The sequence below is a fragment of the Cololabis saira genome, chromosome 7, assembly GCF_033807715.1.
Source record: "Cololabis saira isolate AMF1-May2022 chromosome 7, fColSai1.1, whole genome shotgun sequence".
NCBI lineage: Eukaryota > Metazoa > Chordata > Actinopteri > Beloniformes > Belonidae > Cololabis > Cololabis saira.
This window is the reverse complement of record NC_084593.1, coordinates 9,817,633-9,838,140: the sequence shown is the minus strand read 5'-3', so window position 1 is coordinate 9,838,140 and position 20,508 is coordinate 9,817,633. Positions and strand designations below refer to the sequence as shown.

The following is a 20,508-nucleotide window of genomic DNA, read 5'->3' as shown; positions in this document are numbered from 1 at the left end:
AGCTAGTTACTACTACCTACGACTGCCCAGTCAGATGGGGCAGAGCTGTGGAGACGTCTCCCTCCTGCTACGTCATATGACGCAGTGTTCGAAAAAAAAGCGTTTTTAGGAGCTTTGCTAAAATCGGCCACTTTTTCCTCTGAATACGTGCCCTTATGTCTTGTAAAACATATTAAATCCTACATTAACTTCTCACATAGTCATTTTCACATAAGGTCAGGTATAATTTTTGAAAAAACCCTAACCTGCAATTTGCTCTTTAAGGCTGTGCATTGTGTTACCATGGAAACCTAGATGAAATCATCTTGTGATTTAAATACGGATATATATTCTGTGTTTCTTTACATTTAGACTTGATTTGGTGATTGGTTCATACTTTTAATATTTGATGTGATTGATTATAAACCCTTCTACCAAGTGCATTAGAGCGGCATAAAGTGGCTTCTGCAGCAACAACAGCTTTTTGTGTCTTCCTCCGTTCCACATTTAGACAGATAATCTACCAAAAAAGAAATCTGTGCAATAATATTTACACAAGAATCCCCTCAGTCACGTGCATGTTGTGGCAAGCTGTCATGCAGGCCTTGTACCTACACCGATCAAAGTCAGATTAAGAGGTGGCAATATCTCCTTGCCATTCACGGCTAAAACCCTGCAGACATCTTCTGTGTGTTCCACGGACCCATCTGCTGCCGTCAACACAGAGCTTTCAAATGACAAAGATGCTCGTGGTTCACTATGTCATCTGACAACAAAGCTCCCACCATCGTTTGTTTCGGGGCTGCAGCCTCACGCCGTACCACCTCATACGTCAAGCAACACACTACGATAACAACTCGGAGGTTGTAGGAAATACTAAATCTTTCTCACACAAACAGTCTTTGTGTTTCACCTGCTGCTTTTTTGGTTTGGCTGCACATTTACGTTAATTTGCATGTCTTTTTCTTTACCGTGATCTGGATTCAGATGATGTTAAGAGCCATCTGCCGTCTGTGTGTCGCGGATGCTTTTGTCCAGAGGGCAGACTCGAGTCGTGAGCAGTTTCACATTGACCAAATTGATTAAAGATCACATATTTCCAGAGAAGAAGAAGAAGGGTATTCAGTATTCAGTTTGACAAAACTACAATGAGAGTTAAAGCTACAAAAACAAGTCAACAATAAATGAATAATGTTACCGGTGGCGGTTAGCTTCTGCGTTGTGTATCATGGATGACTGGACTCAAGCCGTTCGATTATCAAATTATTTTCATTCCCATTCCCTGAAGACATCACAGAACAAAGAGGGAAAGGTTAGGCGGGCCAGAGCCTTTTATAGGGGGGTTGCCCCCCCGCCAAATAGAATGGACAAAAACACCAACTCAGAAACTAAAGTTCCACCTGAGGAGATGTTGTACTTTAAGTTAAACATGAATAACTTTGTTATTGGATGCTGACGTAACCATGGTTACATCAGCATCCATGTGGATGATCAATGCATTGTTTGACTAGTTGATTCTTAGTAAAGAGAGGACATTTGATGAAGTTACTCTTGTTTGAACAGGTCAGTAAACGGTGTCATTTTCAACACTTGCACATTTTTGGCATTAGTTTTTACTCCTTATGTTTTTTCTACTGACACAGAAACAAAAAAATTATGTTTATAACAAAAGACAAAGCATAATAAAAACATTAAGCTGAATTAAAGCTGCAAGCAGCGATGAACGGGCCCTCGCGCGTGCAATTTGCACCAATTATGTTCAAGGACACAAAACCGAGTCCGATGACACCACCCAAGACTCTTTATGTCAAACCATTCAAAAGTTATGGCAGAAAGTAGGAACTATCAAATATGGACCAATCAGATGAAGGGGGGCGTGCTTTTTGGCGTCTATCATCGCCACGGTAACGCTTTTGACTGAGAAAAGTAATGCCCATCGTCGCAGTATGGAGACACACATTTTGATGTATAACACACCTGGGTGCACTTTACGGTTCGGGCGAAGAAGCGGCCGAAGAAATGGCATAAATTGCGGCAAAAGTACACGATTAATTCAAAATGGCTGACTTCCTGTTCGGTTTCGGCCATGGCGCCAAGAGACTTTTCTTTAAGTTGCGACATGATACAAGTGTGTACCGATTTTCGTGCATGTACGTCAAACCGTATTGTGGGGCTTGAGGCACAAAGGTTTCTAGGGGGCGCTGTTGAGCCATTAGGCCACGCCCATTAATGCAAACGATTAAATATCAAATTTTTCGCCAGGCATGGCTTGTGTGCAAAATTTGTTGACTTTTTGGGCACGTTTAGGGGGAAAAAAGGCCCTCATTTCGTCGGAAGAAAAACGAGGATAAAAACAATTGCAGCTTGGTGCTGATTTGAAATTTGTGTAAATCCATGTCTTTAGTTTCTAAACGTTGTGCTTCACATTTATGCAAACTGTTGATTCAGATTTATTAATCATTCCTCTCCTCAGAGAGTAGGAAACTAGTGTTCTGGTGTGTGCACGACCTCAACCCTGCTGCAGTGTTATACTTTTCTCTTGGTTAAGTGGTTCCACTTTATTTGAAAGAGAAAAGACAGAAGATCGTTCAAGCAGCTCTCTCAGTTCAGAGCTGGAAAACACAGAGAAGATGCAGATATTGTCAGGTGGCAAACCAAGCTCCATCCGTCAGCTTTTTACAAATACAACCAACATTTTTAAGACAAGTTGGGGCAAAGAAATTATTAGTGATGCACCGATTGTTCGGTAACCGAAATTGTTCGGTAACCGAAATTGTTCGGCCGAAAATGGCAAAAAAACACTTTCGGTGTTCGGTGGAATAAGTGGGAAAACAAACGAACAATTAATAAAGGCGTTGTAATATAAGGAAATAGACTGGCCGCTCCCGTAACGGTTGCGCAACACAAACATAAATCGTTGGCCAACAGAAAGGTAACCACATAAGAATTTTACCTAACATTCAACAGGAGGAGGAACCAAAACCACATAATGCTGGGAAATTAAAAAATGTTCAGTTTTTTATGTTCAATAAATATTTTCTACCTTGTAATTTTATAAAAGATTTTTTTCTTTGAAAAGCATGCCTTAATCAAACTTATTTGATTTATGCAATGGTGAAAAAATTGGCAAAATAAATGAAAAACTGCGAAGAACCGTATTGTTCGGTATTCGGCCAAGTGTTTATTATTATTTTCGGTTTCGGCCACAAATTTTCATTTCGGTGCATCACTAGAAATTATCACTCTTAAATGTAAGATTTATAACCTCTCAAGGCAACAATATATTGCAGGATAATCTTTGTGTAAGTAAATACATTTACAGAGAAGACGGAACCGTTTGATCGCAGGCGGATGCTTCTTCACCATCAACAGGTGAATTATTTAGGTAGAACTAGATCTTGCATTATAGGTCTGTTCCCATGTCCTCAATTTGATTTTGAATTATTTGTAAAGTAAAGTGTGTGTTGAGCTCTATCCACAATTAGAACGGGGATTTGTAATAGTCAGACACCCCGGGGCGAGGCGGTGGTCCCTGGTGACGACACTTTTAATATCTAATGCCGCTTCGCTCAGATCTCTCTGTTATGATGAATTATTCCGTTTGGTTGACTTTCCTAATGTAACTGTTCTCTGCTGTCAAAATGGAAAAGACTTAACAGTGTTTTCCCCTTAACATAATGCGGAGGTTTGTAATGAGAGCTGTGCGGTTTTACGGTCCGTCTCGTACACGTCTATATTTTCTTTTTGGGTATTTTTTGTTAAATTGTTTCTCTGCGTTCTGCAGTCTAAACGAGCAGTCAGGTGGGTGCATGTCTTTGTGAGCCGAGACAGAAAAGCTTCAGATCTGCTGCAGAGGTCTGGTTCATTATTGACCGCGTGGGGCTTTCTCTTTTCTATACATGCAACTCAAAACTCATCCCTCCTTTTGTTTCCTGACATTTCTGAAATAAATGGGAAAGTAAACAAGCACAGATATGCAGCAGAAAGTGAAGACGGATTTATATTAAGCCGGGGTTAAAGGTTGGTTTCGTCCGTCCTCAGAAAACAGGGAATAAAAGATTCAGACAAATTCACAACGGACTGAAAATGTTGTAGATCCAGTTCTTTAAATACTGGGAGCAGCTACAGATGAGCCGTGTTTTGTTGTTGCTCTCCACGTCGACAAAACAGTTGTTCATGAGGTGTAAGAGCAGATGGACTGACACTGAAAATAACCTGAAGTTAAAGGTTTAATCCAACTAATGCTTGATTTGTAGAGTTTTTGTGAAGTTCAAAATCCAGCTCCTCACTCCTTGTGAAGGAAGGAAGGAAGGAAGGAAGGAAGGAAGGAAGGAAGGAAGGAAGGAAGGAAGGAAGGAAGGAAGGAAGGAAGGAAGGAAGGAAGGAAGGAAGGAAGGAAGGAAGGAAGGAAGGAAGGAAGGAAGGAAGGAAGGAAGGAAGGAAGGAAGGAAGGAAGGAAGGAAGGAAGGAAGGAAGGGAGAAAAGAAGGATGGAAGGAAGGAAGGGAGAAAAGAAGGATGGAAGGAAGGAAGGAAGGGAGAAAAGAAGGAAGGGAGAAAAGAAGGATGGAAGGAAGGAAGGATGGAAGGAAGGGAGAAAAGAAGGATGGAAGGAAGGAAGGGAGAAAAGAAGGATGGAAGGAAGGATGGGAGAAAAGAAGGATGGAAGGAAGGAAGGGAGAAAAGAAGGAAGGATGGAAGGAAGGAAGGATGGAAGGAAGGAAGGGAGAAAAGAAGGAAGGATGGAAGGAAGGAAGGGAGAAAAGAAGGAAGGATGGAAGGAAGGAAGGAAGGGAGAAAAGAAGGAAGGATGGAAGGAAGGAAGGGAGAAAAGAAGGAAGGATGGAAGGAAGGAAGGAAGGGAGAAAAGAAGGAAGGATGGAAGGAAGGAAGGAAGGGAGAAAAGAAGGAAGGATGGAAGGAAGGAAGGAAGGGAGAAAAGAAGGATGGAAGGAAGGATGGAAGGAAGGAAGGGAGAAAAGAAGGAAGGATGGAAGGAAGGAAGGGAGAAAAGAAGGAAGGATGGAAGGAAGGAAGGGAGAAAAGAAGGAAGGATGGAAGGAAGGAAGGGAGAAAAGAAGGAAGGATGGAAGGAAGGAAGGAAGGGAGAAAAGAAGGAAGGATGGAAGGAAGGAAGGAAGGGAGAAAAGAAGGATGGAAGGAAGGAAGGGAGAAATTATTATTATTGACTGTGTGGGGCTTTCTCTTCTCTCTACATGCAACTCGAAACTCATCCCTCGTTTTGTTTCCTGACATTTCTGAAATAAATGGGAAAGTTACAAGCACAGATATGCAACAGAAAGTGAAGAGGAATTTATATTAAGCCGGGGTTAAAGGTTGGTTTCGTCCGTCATCAGAAAACATGGAATAAAAAATGTAGACAAATTCACAACGGACTGAAAATGTTGTAGATCCAGTTCTTTAAATATTAGAATCAGCTGCAGATGAGCCGTGTTTTGTTGTTGCTCTCCACGTCGACAAAACAGTTGTTCATGAGGTCTAAGAGCAGATGGACTGACACTGAAAATAACCTGAAGTTAAAGTTTTAATCCAACTAATGCTTGATTTGTAGAGTTTTTGTGAAGTAAAAAATCCAGCACCTCACTCCTTGTAAAGAAAAGGAAGGAAGGAAGGAAGGAAGGAAGGAAGGAAGGAAGGAAGGAAGGAAGGAAGGAAGGAAGGAAGGAAGGAAGGAAGGAAGGAAGGAAGGAAGGAAGGAAGGAAGGAAGGAAGGAAGGAAGGAAGGAAGGAAGGAAGGAAGGAAGGAAGGAAGGAAGGAAGGAAGGAAGGAAGGAAGGAAGGAAGGAAGGAAGGAAGGAAGGAAGGAAGGAAGGAAGGAAGGAAGGAAGGAAGGAAGGAAGGAAGGAAGGAATTATTATTATTGACCGCGTGGGGCTTTCTCTTCTCTATATATGCTACTCAAAACTCATCCCTCGTTTTGTTTCCTGACATTTCTGAAATAAATGGGAAAGTATACAAGCATAGATATGCAACAGAAAGTGAAGACGAATTTATATTAAGCCGGGTTTAAAGGTTGGTTTCGTCCGTCATCAGAAAACAGGGAATACAAAATTTAAACAAATTCACAACGGACTGAAAATGTTGTAGATCCAGTTCTTTAAATATTGGGAGCAGCTACAGATGAGCCGTGTTTTGTTGTTGCTCTCCACGTCGACAAAACAGTTGTTCATGAGGTCTAAGAGCAGATGGACTGACACTGAAAATAACCTGAAGTTAAAGGTTTAATCCAACTAATGCTTGATTTGTAGAGTTTTTGTGAAGTTCAAAATCCAGCTCCTCACTCTTTGTAATGGGAAGGAAGGAAGGAAGGAAGGAAGGAAGGAAGGAAGGAAGGAAGGAAGGAAGGAAGGAAGGAAGGAAGGAAGGAAGGAAGGAAGGAAGGAAGGAAGGAAGGAAGGAAGGGAGGAAGGAAGGAAGGGAGGAAGGAAGGAAGGAAGGAAGGAAGGAAGGAAGGAAGGAAGGAGAGAGCAGGAGGAAGGAGGGAAGGAGGGAAGGAAGGAAGGAAGGAAGGAAGGAAGGAAGGAAGGAAGGAAGGAAGGAAGGAAGGAAGGAAGGAAGGAAGGAAGGAAGGAAGGAGAGAGCAGGAGGAAGGAAGGAAGGAAGGAAGGAAGGAAGGAAGGAAGGAAGGAAGGAAGGAGAGAGCAGGAAGGAAGGAAGGAGAGAGCAGGAAGGAAGGAAGGAGAGAGCAGAAGGAAGGAAGGAAGGAAGGAAGGAAGGAAGGAAGGAAGGAAGGAGAGAGGTTGGTTTCGTCTGTCCTCAGAAAACAGGGAATAAAAGATTCAGACGAATTCACAACGGACTGAAAATGTTGTAGATCCAGTTATTTAAATACTGGGAGCAGCTGCAGATGAGCCGTGTTTTGTTGTTGCTCTCCACGTCGACAAAACAGTTGTTCATGAGGTCTAAGAGCAGATGGACTGACACTGAAAATAACCTGAAGTTAAAGGTTTAATCCAACTAATGCTTGATTTGTAGAGTTTTTGTGAAGTTCAAAATCCAGCTCCTCATTCCTTGCTTGTGATGACAGAAGCCCACAAGCCAAACATGGTTTTTCCATGTGAATAATTGTTTGTTTTTTTTGTATGAGCCACTACATCACTAGGCTTTTTAATGTTTAAGACACAACCCGATTACTGATGAGTGCAGAATTTAAATAAATAGATGGATGACAATTGCCTACTGGAATTGCTGTTAGTTTCCTGGCAACGAGAACCTTGAACAAAGTCTGTGGGCTCGCTGTGGTTCTAGTCATTATAACAAGACGAGTTAAACCAACTCATCAAAAGAGCTGTAGCTCTGTCTGATAAGTCTTTTTGTTCCCCTCTCTCTCTCTCTCTTTCTTTCTCCCTCTCTTCTTTCCTGCTGGGACTCCTGAGACCTCCGTCTCCCCAGCCACATCCTATAACCTTCCCAAGTTACTGAGAGTTATAATCCGGCTCTGCCTGGGGCAGGTTTCTCCCTTCCAGTCCTCACAGATTGCTGTCCTGCATGTTTTTTTTTGTTTTTTTTTTAACGTCCCTGCTCAAACACACCTGATTCAAATGAATCAGTGTCATGGAATCAGTGTCACGACTCATTCTAGTGGGAGAAGTCTGAAACACCTCCTCTGGCGTAACGGGGAGCTAATCTGACCAGGTGCCCAAACCGCTTCACTTATCTCCTTTTGATGCGGAGGAGCTCCGGCTCTGCCCTGAATCCTTTCTGGATCACTGAGCCCCCCCCATCCCTAAAGGTTGGACGAGTCACTCCTCTGAAAACGCTGCTTCTGATGCGTGTTATGTACTTCCTTCCCTTGGTAACTGCCCACAGCTTGTGAGCGTAGCCGGAGGCTGGGATAGAGTCGGACGGGTAAATCAAAGCTTTACCTTCCGCCTCAGCTGTGTTAACCTTAACAGACGTATGCAGCGTACGCACTCGTCACTACAGGCAGTCGGAGTGAACAGTCCTCCTCCCTCCCACACTTAAAAATACTCCCACGCTGTTTATCTACCAGAATATTATAATATTCCCATATTTTGTCTTATTAAAGTAATTATGTCAGTAGTGGTGCTCCGTAAAAGACAGTTTTGAAGTCAATTTGCAAGAACTACTAACATATGCACAGAAAAACAAGATACTTTTCCTTTCTTTTTCTTTTTTTTTTATTTATTTAATACAAAACAGGTAAAAATACAAATGCGCAAAGCAAAAAACGCATACAGGTACAGGACAAGAGGGGACACTAGAAAACAAACAAAACAGTACAAAACAACAAAGTCAATGTTTTTGCTCAGATTTCTTCTATGTGGCCGTGTATGTGGGTGCGTTTATGTATGTATGCACGTGTGTATGAGAATGATGGTTATTTTAGGAGAGAGACAGCAGCCAAAAAAATAAATAAAGCTGAATAAATAAATAGGATAAATAAAATAAATACATTTAACACAATACTTACATTAAAGGGGACCTATTATGGCATCTAATACCTATTTTAAACAGGCCTTGAATGTCTTAAAAACAAGCTTTTGATTGTTTTTGCTAAATAAATTAGAAATTCAGCCTCTAAACCATGTCTTTATCTTCCCATTCTCTAACCTCATTATCTATGCGGGATTCTGAGTGGGCGGGGCTATGATAATGAGGCTCTGTGCTGATTGGCTGCCTGAATGACGCGATACACCGCTACGAAAAAATGGCGGAAGCTCCGGCCGGCGGAGTTGTTGTTGTTCCGGCCAGAGTTAGTTGTGGCCGTGGTTTCACGCATCGGAGGCCAACCTATGTAAATCGCGCCCGCCGTTACGTAACGACGGGAGCAGAATCTGAACGGCTCGTAGAAGCCACATGACACTGGACGGCTCATCCGGGCGGCTGTACAGCAGTGACGTGCGGTGAGGCACTGACTCCTTTAGTGTCAGATTTACAAATATATAAACCAAAAAGGGTAGCTTTTTCAATTGGCTACTGGTTATTTCATATCTCATCAGCATTCTTTGCAAAAAAACACACGGGCACACGCACGCGTGCACACACGGTACATATTACAGATACGTAAAGGTAAGAAAAACGTGCATTTGCTCTACACCCTCCGTGTATAGGCCGTCGCAATTCTATAATTCATACAACATAAATGAGAGTATAGACTGGTGTACAAAACCACAGATTTAAATTTTGACCTTTAGTGAAATATTCAGTTGTTTTTAAAACGTTTAATTCTGATAGTTTAATCAATTTAATACAGATTGTTCAACAAAAAGCATGAAAAGAAAAACAAAGAATATTTTATTTAAGGCCAAAATTTTTTTTTTAAATATTCTATTGTATTTTTCTTAGTCTAATCTCTTTTTTATAAGATTGAAAGTGTGGTCTTACTTTTATTTGTAAATGAAGTCCATGTGCCTGTCCTTCGCCACAAAAACCTCTGTTACTTTGTTGTAAAAGTCCTCCTTATTTTCGTACGTGAGCAAACGGCGTTGACAAAACTTTATATTGGCGACATGCAGAGATACGGCAACCAGCACGCGCCAATCGCACGTATCAACCCAGTTTGTGATGGATTGCGCAATCAGAGGCTCGGCTCGTTGCTGCCGCACCTCACGTTTCAGCCCCGTATTTGAACAGGAAATAGGCAAATTCAGCGATTTTGACTATAAAAAATGTTCGAAATTAGTCATACATAAAGATCAGTGGACAAATATTAATATAAATTTGATGTTATAATTATTTATTTTTTTACTTGTCATGATGACAGGGGAGGCTCTGCCTCACCTGCCTCCCCTGACAACACGTCCCTGCTGTACAGGCACTGCAGAATTTGGTTGCTTTCTTCCTTCTCTGAGTTGGCAGGCTGAGGGGAGACCACTTTATATATGTTAAAGCAAGAGAAAACTTGTTTTTCATAATAGGTCCCCTCTAAATGAGTTGCTCCTTGTTCTTCACAGGTGAATCCAAGGTGGTGGTGAGTCCGGCCTCGCCCTGCAGCCCCCCGGCACCACCACCCTCCTCCTCCTCCTGCTCCTCCTCCGTCACCACCCAGCCGGCCCCCAGGACTGACCTGTTCCCCTCCCTGCTCACCGATGCTTCCTCCCCCGGAGCCCCCGCCGACCCTCCTCCTGCTCCATCACCTCAACCCGAACTCCAACCGCCCGCAGCCTCAGTCTCCGAGGAAGAGGAAGAGGAAAGCGAGCCGCTCGAGGCCTCGGAAACAAAGCACAGAACTGCCAACAAAGACCTGCTGGAGATCGACCGCTTCACCATCTGCGGCAACCGGATCGACTGACCGGCGACGGACGCACATGCAGCACGTAACCACTCAGGACAGACAGACGGACAGCAGCGCCCCCCGACCGGGCTCTACCAGTCGGTAGCAGCAGACTAGCTGATTATTAAAGTCGGTGCCAATATAGTGAGATTGTGCCCATGAACACACCGTGTCAGACGATCCGATGATTCTGGTGTCACCCACGCCTGAAGTTGAGAAGTTTGACAGAGAAAACTTTGGCTGCCTGATGAACCTGCCGGAGTCTAAAAGTGTGAATGTGACAACCGAGTTGTTGGGATGAACCGTCGTACGTCTGTGAGAGCGAGCGCTCTTTGGAATAATTGAATGTTAATCGTTAGAGTTTAGGTGTGTTTGTGTGTGAGCGAGCGTGAACAGCGCGCAGGCACTTCCCCAGCAGCACTGGGACCAGGAGCAGAGGAAATCCACACTGCAGTCAGAAACGTTTCTTCTGACGTTGAAGTGAACACCAGAATAGTTTCCGTTCAAGTGTTGAAGTTTATTCTTAAATACTTATCAGCATATCAGATCGCAAGTAACGTGCGCAGGTTCTGAGGTTATTTAAGAATCCAAGGGGAAGAAACTTTAAAAAGTAGTTCCCGTCTGCAAATCAGTACCTCCTGTGTATAAAGCAGAAAAATCCATCTCTGCACATTTAAACCCTTTAATGCTTAAGTGTGAATTACGAGAAACACATTCACTTTTTGGGGCGTTAACTTTAAAGGGTCACAAACCAGAAAGGTGAGTAAACACTGTTAATAGAGTTGCTGCACATTGTGAAACGTGCAGTTCTGGTGACTGCAGTCTATACCTCAGTGGAGCTTGTTGGAAATATAAAAGTCCTTTTTTTTATGCTCTGCTATCAATTGATAGCGTTGCAAGCGTGACTGAAAAACCATTTTAACTTGGAGCCTTAAGAAAAGCTTTTCATTATTGCAGCTATCGATAAGTTTCAGCCTGCATGGCGCCGGGAGCAGCTTTGGTTCTGATGAAGCCGAAGCGGCTGCTTCTTCCAGCTGCTGCTTCCAGCCAGATGTTGAGTAGACGTCCATGTAAACACTGAGGAGACGGAAGCGCTTAGTCTGCACATCGTCTTGAGTTCCTTCTTGTTTTAAATACATTTTTTTTTTTTTTTTTTTTTTAATCATATGTATATTTTAAGTGACATCATCTGACGTTTGTTTTTATCTTTTAAGATGCAGATAATCATCAGAACTGGGTTGTAACTGAAATGCTCCCGCTGGGAGAGAACAAGTGTCATTTTTTTTTTTTTTTTTTTTTGAGTCTCGATTGTTTGCACTGATGGAACCGCCTCAACGTTCCACCTCCAACTAATGCCCTCATGTTTACATATTCAGATGATGGAAGAAGCACTTCCTCAACTAAACGCCTTTTTTTTTTTTTTTTTTTTTTGCATGTGTGCTTTAAGATTTATGGACTTTTTTTGAAACAAAGTTTTGCTCTTGTGATTTTAAAAGAATGATAATATATATACAGTTTATAACAGAGCAGTTATGTCATCCAGCTTTCATTTGTTCGTGTGTAACCAATTGTAAAAATAGAATATACTTTTAAGCCATGCCAGGTATTTTGTTTGTATATGAAGAGAAAACTGATTTTTATTTCTTTCATCTGATCCAAATTCGTTAACATAATTCTATAATGATGCATAACGATATGTAGCCCTTTCTGGATCCTGCCGCCTTTACAAAGTTAATTGAGTTACATGAAAACTTTCATCTCTGACTAAAATCGTGAACGATGATGCGTGATCCGTGAAACTGAAGTCACATCCGCTAGAGTTCACTGCCCTCATCTCTTTATTCATTTTTTTCAAACAAAAAGGTACTTTACACAATAAAACACAGTGAAATGTTTAAATATTGCTTCAAGACGATATTTTGTTTTAAGCAGAAAGAAGATGTATATAATGTTTACAAATAGCATCTATTTGATCCTATTTTGAAGAGAGTGGTTCTTTATATTGTTCTATTGTAATAAAGATGATGGTTCTAATTTTGAAGTTTTAGGGTACAATTATATTTTTGTGCATGAACTCTCGACTCCTTAGTCTAATGTGCGGTTCTGGGGTCCGGTTGGATTTCTCCTGAGCGTTCCGTGGAGATCAGCTGGACCAGAACCAGTCCAGCCGTGGAGATGAATGTTCTTATGGCCAGCACACTGCCTGCTTCGTTGCATCCGTTTGATTCCATATTTAAGTCCGACTATAATATTGTATGAAATGGCCTCTTTTGAATAATAAAAGTTTGTTTCTTAAAAGTGTTGAATTGTTTCAAAGGAACAATGTGCAGCAGGACAATTGTGCACAACTAAAATACAGTTTATATATACATATATTTATATATATGCTTTTCCAAATGCAAATACTTGTTTTTTCCTTTGTCAGAGGGTTGATCCTTTTCTAGTGGACAATTAAAATTATTCAGAAACAACACTTGTCCAGAGGTGGGTAGAGTAGCCAAAAATTGTACTCAAGTAAAAGTACTGTACTTCAGAATAATATGACTCAAGTAGAAGTAAAAAGTAGTCATCCAAATAATTACTTGAGTAAAAGTAAAAAAGTACTGAGTAACTGTTGAGTAACGTCTGATTTATTTTTTTAACACAACCATTCAAACAGACAAAAGTACAAAATAATCATCTTCAGGCAAATTCAATCAATAAAATAATAAAATAAATTAAAATTAATAAAAAATTAAAAATAGCTTAAATTAAAATAATCTTAAAGTAAATTCAAGTACTTTAATAAATAATAAAATAAATAAAATAACAGAATAAAAAATAAATTAAGCACAAGTAGCACACAATTTCAAGCCTTTGTACTTTTCTTTTTTAACCAGGCAGAACTAGAACAAGCCCATGAACTCATATAAACTCTGTCTGTGTGTTTGAGTCCGTGTAAATGTGACAAAACATGCAAAAACAAACATTTTTCCCAAAGAATCACCCAGTGATGTCATGAGATTGACGCGTACGCGGATAAAAGGGATAAAAGAAAAGTAACAGCTCAACGTAGCCTAATGTAGCGGAGTAAGAGTAAGAGTCTTCTTCACAAATCTACTCAAGTAAAAGTAAAAACTATAGTGATTCAAAACTACTCTTAAAAGTACAACATTTCCCAAAACTTACTCAAGTAAATGTAACGGAGTAAATGTAAAAGTTTTCCAACAATTAAAGTATCTTCATATCACCATCATAAATATATGAAGTCATATTTGTGTAAAACTGCTCGTCTTCATGCGAGATGAGCGGAAGATGTGAGTGTTGGACACTTTAATGACCTCATATATATAAATATAGGTTATAAACCATTAAACCGGATCAGTTGCTCTTTCTGATGTGACTGAGTTGGTTCTGGCGTGTAAAGTAGAGAATAAGTGACCGCTGGCAAGAAGTTCAGTTCAGCTGTTTTTGACCACACTAGTGTTTGATAAAATCGTGCCAGAACCGTGGCGTCGTCATGAAGCGACTGGAAGCAACCGCAGCCAATGTGAAACACAGAATGAAATGAACGTTTTAGCTGGTTGAATTGGAGATCAAAGCATCAGGAGACAAAAGCACGGTTTGACTCCAGTTTTAGATCATAGTAGTTAAATAGAAATGTTTAAAATTCAGTCTGAATGTGAAATGTTGAAATTTCACACTTTTTTTAGAAACACTTGTCCATGAAATGGGTTCTTCTTGCTTGTGAAAATAAATTTTTAAAAAGGGTCAAACCTGTTCCTAACTAATGGAAACCTTAACCCTTGTGCTGTCTTTGGGTCAAGGAAGGAAGGAAGGAAGGAAGGAAGGAAGGAAGGAAGGAAGAAAGGAAGAAAGGAAGGAAGGAAGGAAGGAAGGAAGGAAGGAAGGAAGGAAGGAAGGAAGGAAGGAAGGAAGGAAGGAAGGAAGGAAGGAAGGAAGGAAGGAAGGAAAGAGGAAGGGAGTAATAAAAGGAAGGAAGGGAGAAGGAAGGAAGGAAGGAAGGGAGAAAAGAGGAAGGGAAGAAGGAAGGAGGAAAGAAGGAACAGGAGAATTAGGTCGTTTGGACCCGAACACAGTACAATGGTTAACAGAGCTGTTTTTATTCCTTGTCTATTAGATTTCCTCCGATAAGCTGAGGTGAAGACTACAGGTGAGCTCACCTGTCCTGGTGTTGTGCTGCAGTTGTTTGGAGGTGGAGTTCAGGTGGAGTTCAAGCTTCTTACACTGCTGAGAACAGAGACGAGCTTCAACCCCGTCACAGCAACTATTGTGCCGTCTGAAGAAAAGACACAGCAGATGCGGGAGCATTTAGGCCCCTGCGGCATGTTAAATCTGACGCAGGTTCAGATACAGTAAACATTAAAGCAGTGTAGGGAATACATGACAGTATTTCTGTGCAGAGATCTTTGGAGCTGAAGCCCCAGTTAGTATTTTTTCAGAGGTGTCAAGTAACGAAGTACAAATACTTTGTTACCTTACTTAAGTAGAAATTTTGGTTATCTATACTTCACTGGAGTAATTATTTTTCAGGCGACTTTTTACTTTTACTCCTTACATTTTCACGCAATTATCTGTACTTTTTACTCCTTACATTTTAAAAACAGCCTCGTTACTCTATTTCATTTTGGCCTTTAAAAAAAAACTATCCAGTTAAATTGCTCCATCCGGATAGAGAGAATTTGGTTGTGGTTGTTTCAGATGTTCTTGTCCAGTTTTGTTCTTACATCCGTTCCCTCAGATTCCTGCAACTAAACTTGGATGTACATTCCAATAAAGGTTAGGATAAATGATAACATGCCTCTGAAGTTTGACTTTTTGCACCATTACAATACTTATAGGCAACTAGTCATCATATCTCCTGCTCTCTGAAACACATGTTAATGCTCAATAGTACACATATATGGTTCTTTAATATATTTGCATTATACTAAGATGCATTCATTTTCAATGGCTTTTGTCCTTAATGGGTTTTTCCCCCTTACATTACTTTTACTTTTATACTTTTACTTGAGTAAAAAACTTGAGTTGATACTTCAACTTCTACAGGAGTATTTTTAAACTCTAGTATCTATACTTCTACCTGAGTAATGAATGTGAATACTTTCGACACCTCTGGTATTTTCCACCAACAAATTCAGTCCTCAGCCTACTGTATCACCTGTGTCTGCAGGTCCCGTGTGCCCCTCTGCAGGTCGAATGTCACCAGTGTAAAATGATGCTCACGATCTGCGATCAAAGGTTTCTAAACCGGAGTCCCTCCTCCTCCAGGACCTGGGGCCCCACGTACACCACAGCGAAGACAAGGACCTCATTGTGCTCCAAGGCATCAGAGCCCACTTGACGGCTCCATGGCCGATCCCACCGGCCCCGTGGACTTCACTGCAGGTATAAATCCCCCTGCTGGGGTCCAGTGTGACTGCTGGGTACAACATGTACTGAGGATGAAGGGGATGAAAAACGGCACATAAAACCTGTTGATTACCAGAGTCCCCAGTACAGGGGCCTGGGGGTTTGAGAGGAGAAGCCTGAGATCAGGCTGGTAAGTAAAGAGTTGAAGATAGTCCTCTGATGCTTGAATTATCAACAAAAAAACAAACAACGAAAACATTATTTACTTGAATGTCATGCCGTTCTCTCACTAATTATTGACAATATCAATGTGTATTATTCCCCTCAAGGGTCATAAAAGTGGAAAATGTTTGACAACTTTTTTTCATTTTATTTATTCTTTATTTCATTCAAAAAAATAAAACAATTCATTAAATTGTGAATGAAAAGGGAGCAGAAAGAAGAAGAATCTTATCTGATCTGCCCCTTTTTCCAAGAAATAACTTCACAAATAACATAAATTAAAAATTAAAAAAAAAAAAACAGCAACTAAGTGAATAAAAAACTAAAATAAAATAAAATTACCACCGTCTATGGGTATGTCAATCAAACTTAACTAACATATTTCATTATATTTACTTAACATACAGGCTTTAATTGTTCTTTTGAATGTAATGTTTGGTTTGGATTCTTTGTTTTCTTTATTCAGATTGTTCCATAAACTGATTCACAGAAACACAACGTTCCATCAATTTTGTCCTGAATCTTGTTTTTTTTTTTAAATCTCTGTTCCTTTTAAGTTATACTTGCTTTCTCTTTTTTCAAATCTTTTCTGAATGTTGATTGGTAAAGTTTTTTTAAGAGCTTTAAACATAATTTGCAGAATACTATAGTCTACTAGTTCATGAAATTTCAACAATTTTAACTGAAGGAATAATGGATTTGTTGGATCTCTATATCGTTTTCTACTGATTATTCTTATGGCTCTTTTTTGCTGAATGAAAATTGATTGAATATATGTTTTACAGGCATTTCCCCAAACTTCAACACAGTAGGTCAAATATGGAACAATCAGAGTGTTATATAAAATGTACAATGCTTTGTTGTCCAATGAATCCTTTACTTTGTGTAACAGAGCAATTGTTTTTGATATTTTTATCTTTGTATAGTATTTTCAATATTTCCTTCATTGTTTTGTTTTAAATGTGTCAGCGCAAGTGGACATAACCTTCAAAATGCATGCATGTACGAGGAAATGGCTTTTAAATATCTATCCACTAGTGACCGAGGGTTAAAACATCAATAGATATCATTTTATTGTGTACATGCTTGCATAATGACAAGGAGATATTCAGTTCATTAAATAACATAGATTTAACATATCTATACAGAAGTTAACAATACTTTTATTGTTTAACCTCTACCGAGTTACGTCCAGCCCACCACAGCTGGCAAAAACGTCAAAGCTGCTTTAAGAGTTTAGAAAGTCAGTGTGGTTGGAATTGTCACCACAGAAGACCTCATACAGAAGATGTTCCATCAATCAACTTTATTTGTATAGCAGATTTAAACAACCATGGTTGGCCAAAGTGATTCACATAAGTTTAAGAACAAATAAAGAACAAATGGCATTGATTACCAGTGAAGTCCTCAAATACAAAGCAAAAGTCTAAAACCTGCAATAGTTTCTCTTCTCGATCAAAAAATAAATTAAAAAACCTGATCAATGAGAACGACTTTGCAAATTATTCATGCAACTCTTATTTGCTGATATTTGATGAGTGTATTTACAGGAACTGCAAAGTCTGATTGAAAGTAATTCATTTCTGAAATCACTGTTGAGTCTACAAAAACGCGTAAAATTCATAAGAAAAGCAATCAGCCATTACCCAATGTGATGTAAGTGAAACATTAAAACAGCAATTATGTACCACAAAAAAATACTTTTTTTTCCTTTTTTTGAGAAAACAAGACCACTGAATGTTTTTCAGAATACAATATGTTCTTCTAAAGTGCCTAAATGAGATGTTGGTTTTCTGATTAAGTTTCTGAAGGCATTAAAGACATGTTTGTGGTATCCTTTGGGAAAAAATGACATCATAACACAAAAGTTGTTCCTTCCAGTCTCGTTAAGGAATCAGCCACTGCCCTCCACTCCAAACATTTACTTCTCCAAGCTGGTCTATAGAACCGCTCATATATGTTGCAAATTAACCTGATTACTCCCAAGATGTTCCTCCAGGTGTTTCCTCTTAGTACAACTTACTTCACTGGGCTTTCATCGTCCATGCTGCAACTTTTGAAATATCTAATCGAATTCAAAATGACCTAATAATCGTGATAAAATGGTAAAAGATCTCACTTTTAACATCTGATATGTTTTATATTCTGTTGTGAATAAAGTTTAAGTTTATGAGATTAACAAATCATTCCATGTTTTTAAATGTGCACAGCACACAAACTTTGTAAATGAATCTTTTAATTTTTTTTCTTAAATGTTTTACTTAACAAGAAAACGTGGATATCATGATGGAGGTGTATAATTGTAATCCGTTTCCTAATATTTACACTAGATAAACACACTGAATAATAAAAACTAACTTTATACACCGGTCATGAAATCACTACACTGGCTTCCAGTGAGTCAAAGGATAGAGTTTAAAATCTTACTGCTGGTTTACAAAGACCTGAATGGTCTTGGACCAAAATACATGCTGGAACGAACTGTTAGTTCCTATGAAGCTCCCAGACCCCTGAGGTTCATCTGGATCTGGTTTGTTGTGGTTCCCAAGAACCAGAACCAAGCAAGGTGAGGCAGCGTTCAGTTATTCTGCTCCTCACCGGTGGAACAAACTTCCTGTAGACCTGAGGTCTGCTCCAACTGTAGATCCTTTAGATAAAAACATTACTGTTTACTGAAGCGTACTCCTAAATTAAATTTACCTGCTGTACTCTACTGCCCTTTTTTTTTAACAACTTGTGCTTTTTATTATTTTACCTCTTTTCTCATCATTTTATTTCATTTATGTATTACTTACATGTAAGCGTACTCTTAAATTAAATACTTTCTGAAAACCGCGAATGAGATGTGTACCTGCGGAACTCTACTGCCCTTAGTTTTCAGCAACTTGTGCTTTTTATTATTTTACCTTCTTTTCTCATAATTTTATTTCATTTTATTTGTTATTTACTGTCTAATTATGTCTTGCCGCTTTTAATGTTGATGTAAAGCACTTTGAATTACCTTGTGTTGAATTGTGCTAGATAAATAAACTTGCCTTATGAGATTCACAAATCATTCCATGTTTTTAAATGTGCACAGCACACAAACTTTGCAAATTAATCTTCATTTTTTTCTCTTAAATCTTTTACTTGGATATCATGATGAAGGTGTATAATTGTAATCCGTTTCCTAGGATTTACACTAGATAAACACACTGAATAATAAAAACTAACTATATAGGTTTAAATTTAAGAGTGGCAAAGACCATGTTTATTTATGGAATGAACTGTAGACAATTGTAGGTTTTTTCTTTATTTATTTTGGATTTAAAAACATGTATCTACTGCAAATTGGGTGGATAATGAGGTGTGACATCTTCATTCCCCTCCAACAGGAGGAGCTCTGGACCAGACCTCCCGGGAGCGCGCCCCGCCCGCTCCCGTGACGCGGCGCGTCCCCGTGGCCCGTGCGCGCAGAAGCCGGAGCTAAAGCGACAGGCGCGCTCGTGTCCGCGGAGCTGAAACTCGAGGACTGGAGACGGGGAGAGGATCACCCGGCACAGGATCACCCGGGAGAGGACCACCCGCTCGGCCGAGGAGCCCCCACACCGCGGGGGGAGATGCTCAGCACGACCCGCTCCGTGGGCAGCAGCACTTAAAGAGCTGCCGTCCATCCTCCGGGACACTTTTAGATCTATTTTCTTCCCTTCTCCTCTGATAAGAAGCCAGTTGGAGTCCGGCTTTTGTATCTCAACGCAGTTTTTTAGTTTGGACACGATGTGGAGAACGGGGACCTGGACCTGGACCACCCTGATCCTGCTGCTGCTCTCTGCGCTCTGCGCGTCCGGAGAGCTCCGGCAGGACACGGACTCCCGGAGACTCCCCCCGCCGGGGAAGTTGGACTTCGGTTATGTGCCCGCGGGAGTTTACGAGACGCTGGCCCACTACGAACCGGGACCTATAGGGATTCTCTTCCACTTTGTGCACGCTTTTTTGCACGTGGTGCAGCCCAACGCGTTCCCGCACGGTAAGAAATCCCCGAGCTTGACTGATAACACTGCGTAAAATGAGCCGTTTTTGATTTCAAAACGAGGAGCAAAGAGGTGTCACTATTTGGTTTCAAAGATAAGGCTCATCTGTTGTTGTTTTACTTGTTTCATTGATCCAAAATACACTTTTCTTTCTTTAAAACAACATATTTTTGCGCACAAATATTATCTAATGAGCTTCATGAATAATTCTTCCTTGTTGGGTTGTAGCTGTCCAGGGTTTCTGCCTGGAAACGCGTCCACTTGCGTCCGTCCCTGTGCGTAAAGGCTGATTTATGGTCCCGCGTTACACCAACGCGTAGCCAATGGCACCGTACGTGCACGTCGCCGCGTACCCTACGCCGTCGATTTAACGCGGAACCATAAATCAGCCTTAATTCGCGCACAAAGTCACGCCGAAGGTGTTGTTTTACGCACACAGTTGCGCTTTTATGAGGTTGGGCCACAATTAACACCCCTCTGGTTGACGGTAGGACGTGGTTGGAGGTCTGTAGGACCAGAAACCCACACGTGGCTCTCCACTTTTGCAGACCTGACAGCTTTAAGCACACATAGCCAGATACGCAACGGGTGCGTTTAATTGGGTTGCGCGTCCTGAAAACACGCGGATCCTCCTCTATGAATCATGGCCTATGTCTGTACTCCGACGGAACATTTTGCAGATTAGAAG

At 40.5% G+C, this 20,508-nt stretch overlaps 2 protein-coding genes across 12 annotated transcripts in view; both read left to right on the top strand.

The window, feature by feature from the left end:
- The window catches only part of tapt1a (transmembrane anterior posterior transformation 1a), a 35,395-nt gene extending 24,462 nt beyond the window's left edge, over positions 1 to 10,933 (top strand). Inside the window, exon 14 of the mRNA XM_061726146.1 lies at positions 9,917 to 10,933. Coding sequence (XP_061582130.1) covers positions 9,917 to 10,254 — 338 coding nt within the window. The 3' untranslated portion in view covers positions 10,255 to 10,933. The remainder of the gene's footprint in view (positions 1 to 9,916) is intronic.
- Positions 10,934 to 19,311: 8,378 nt separating this feature from the next.
- Positions 19,312 to 20,508, top strand: part of prom1a (prominin 1a) — a 162,444-nt gene continuing 161,247 nt past the window's right edge. For all 11 annotated transcript variants that reach the window (XM_061724787.1, XM_061724783.1, XM_061724789.1 and 8 more), the window contains exon 1: positions 19,312 to 19,816. In XM_061724787.1, coding sequence (XP_061580771.1) covers positions 19,567 to 19,816 — 250 coding nt within the window. In that variant the 5' untranslated portion in view covers positions 19,312 to 19,566. The remainder of the gene's footprint in view (positions 19,817 to 20,508) is intronic.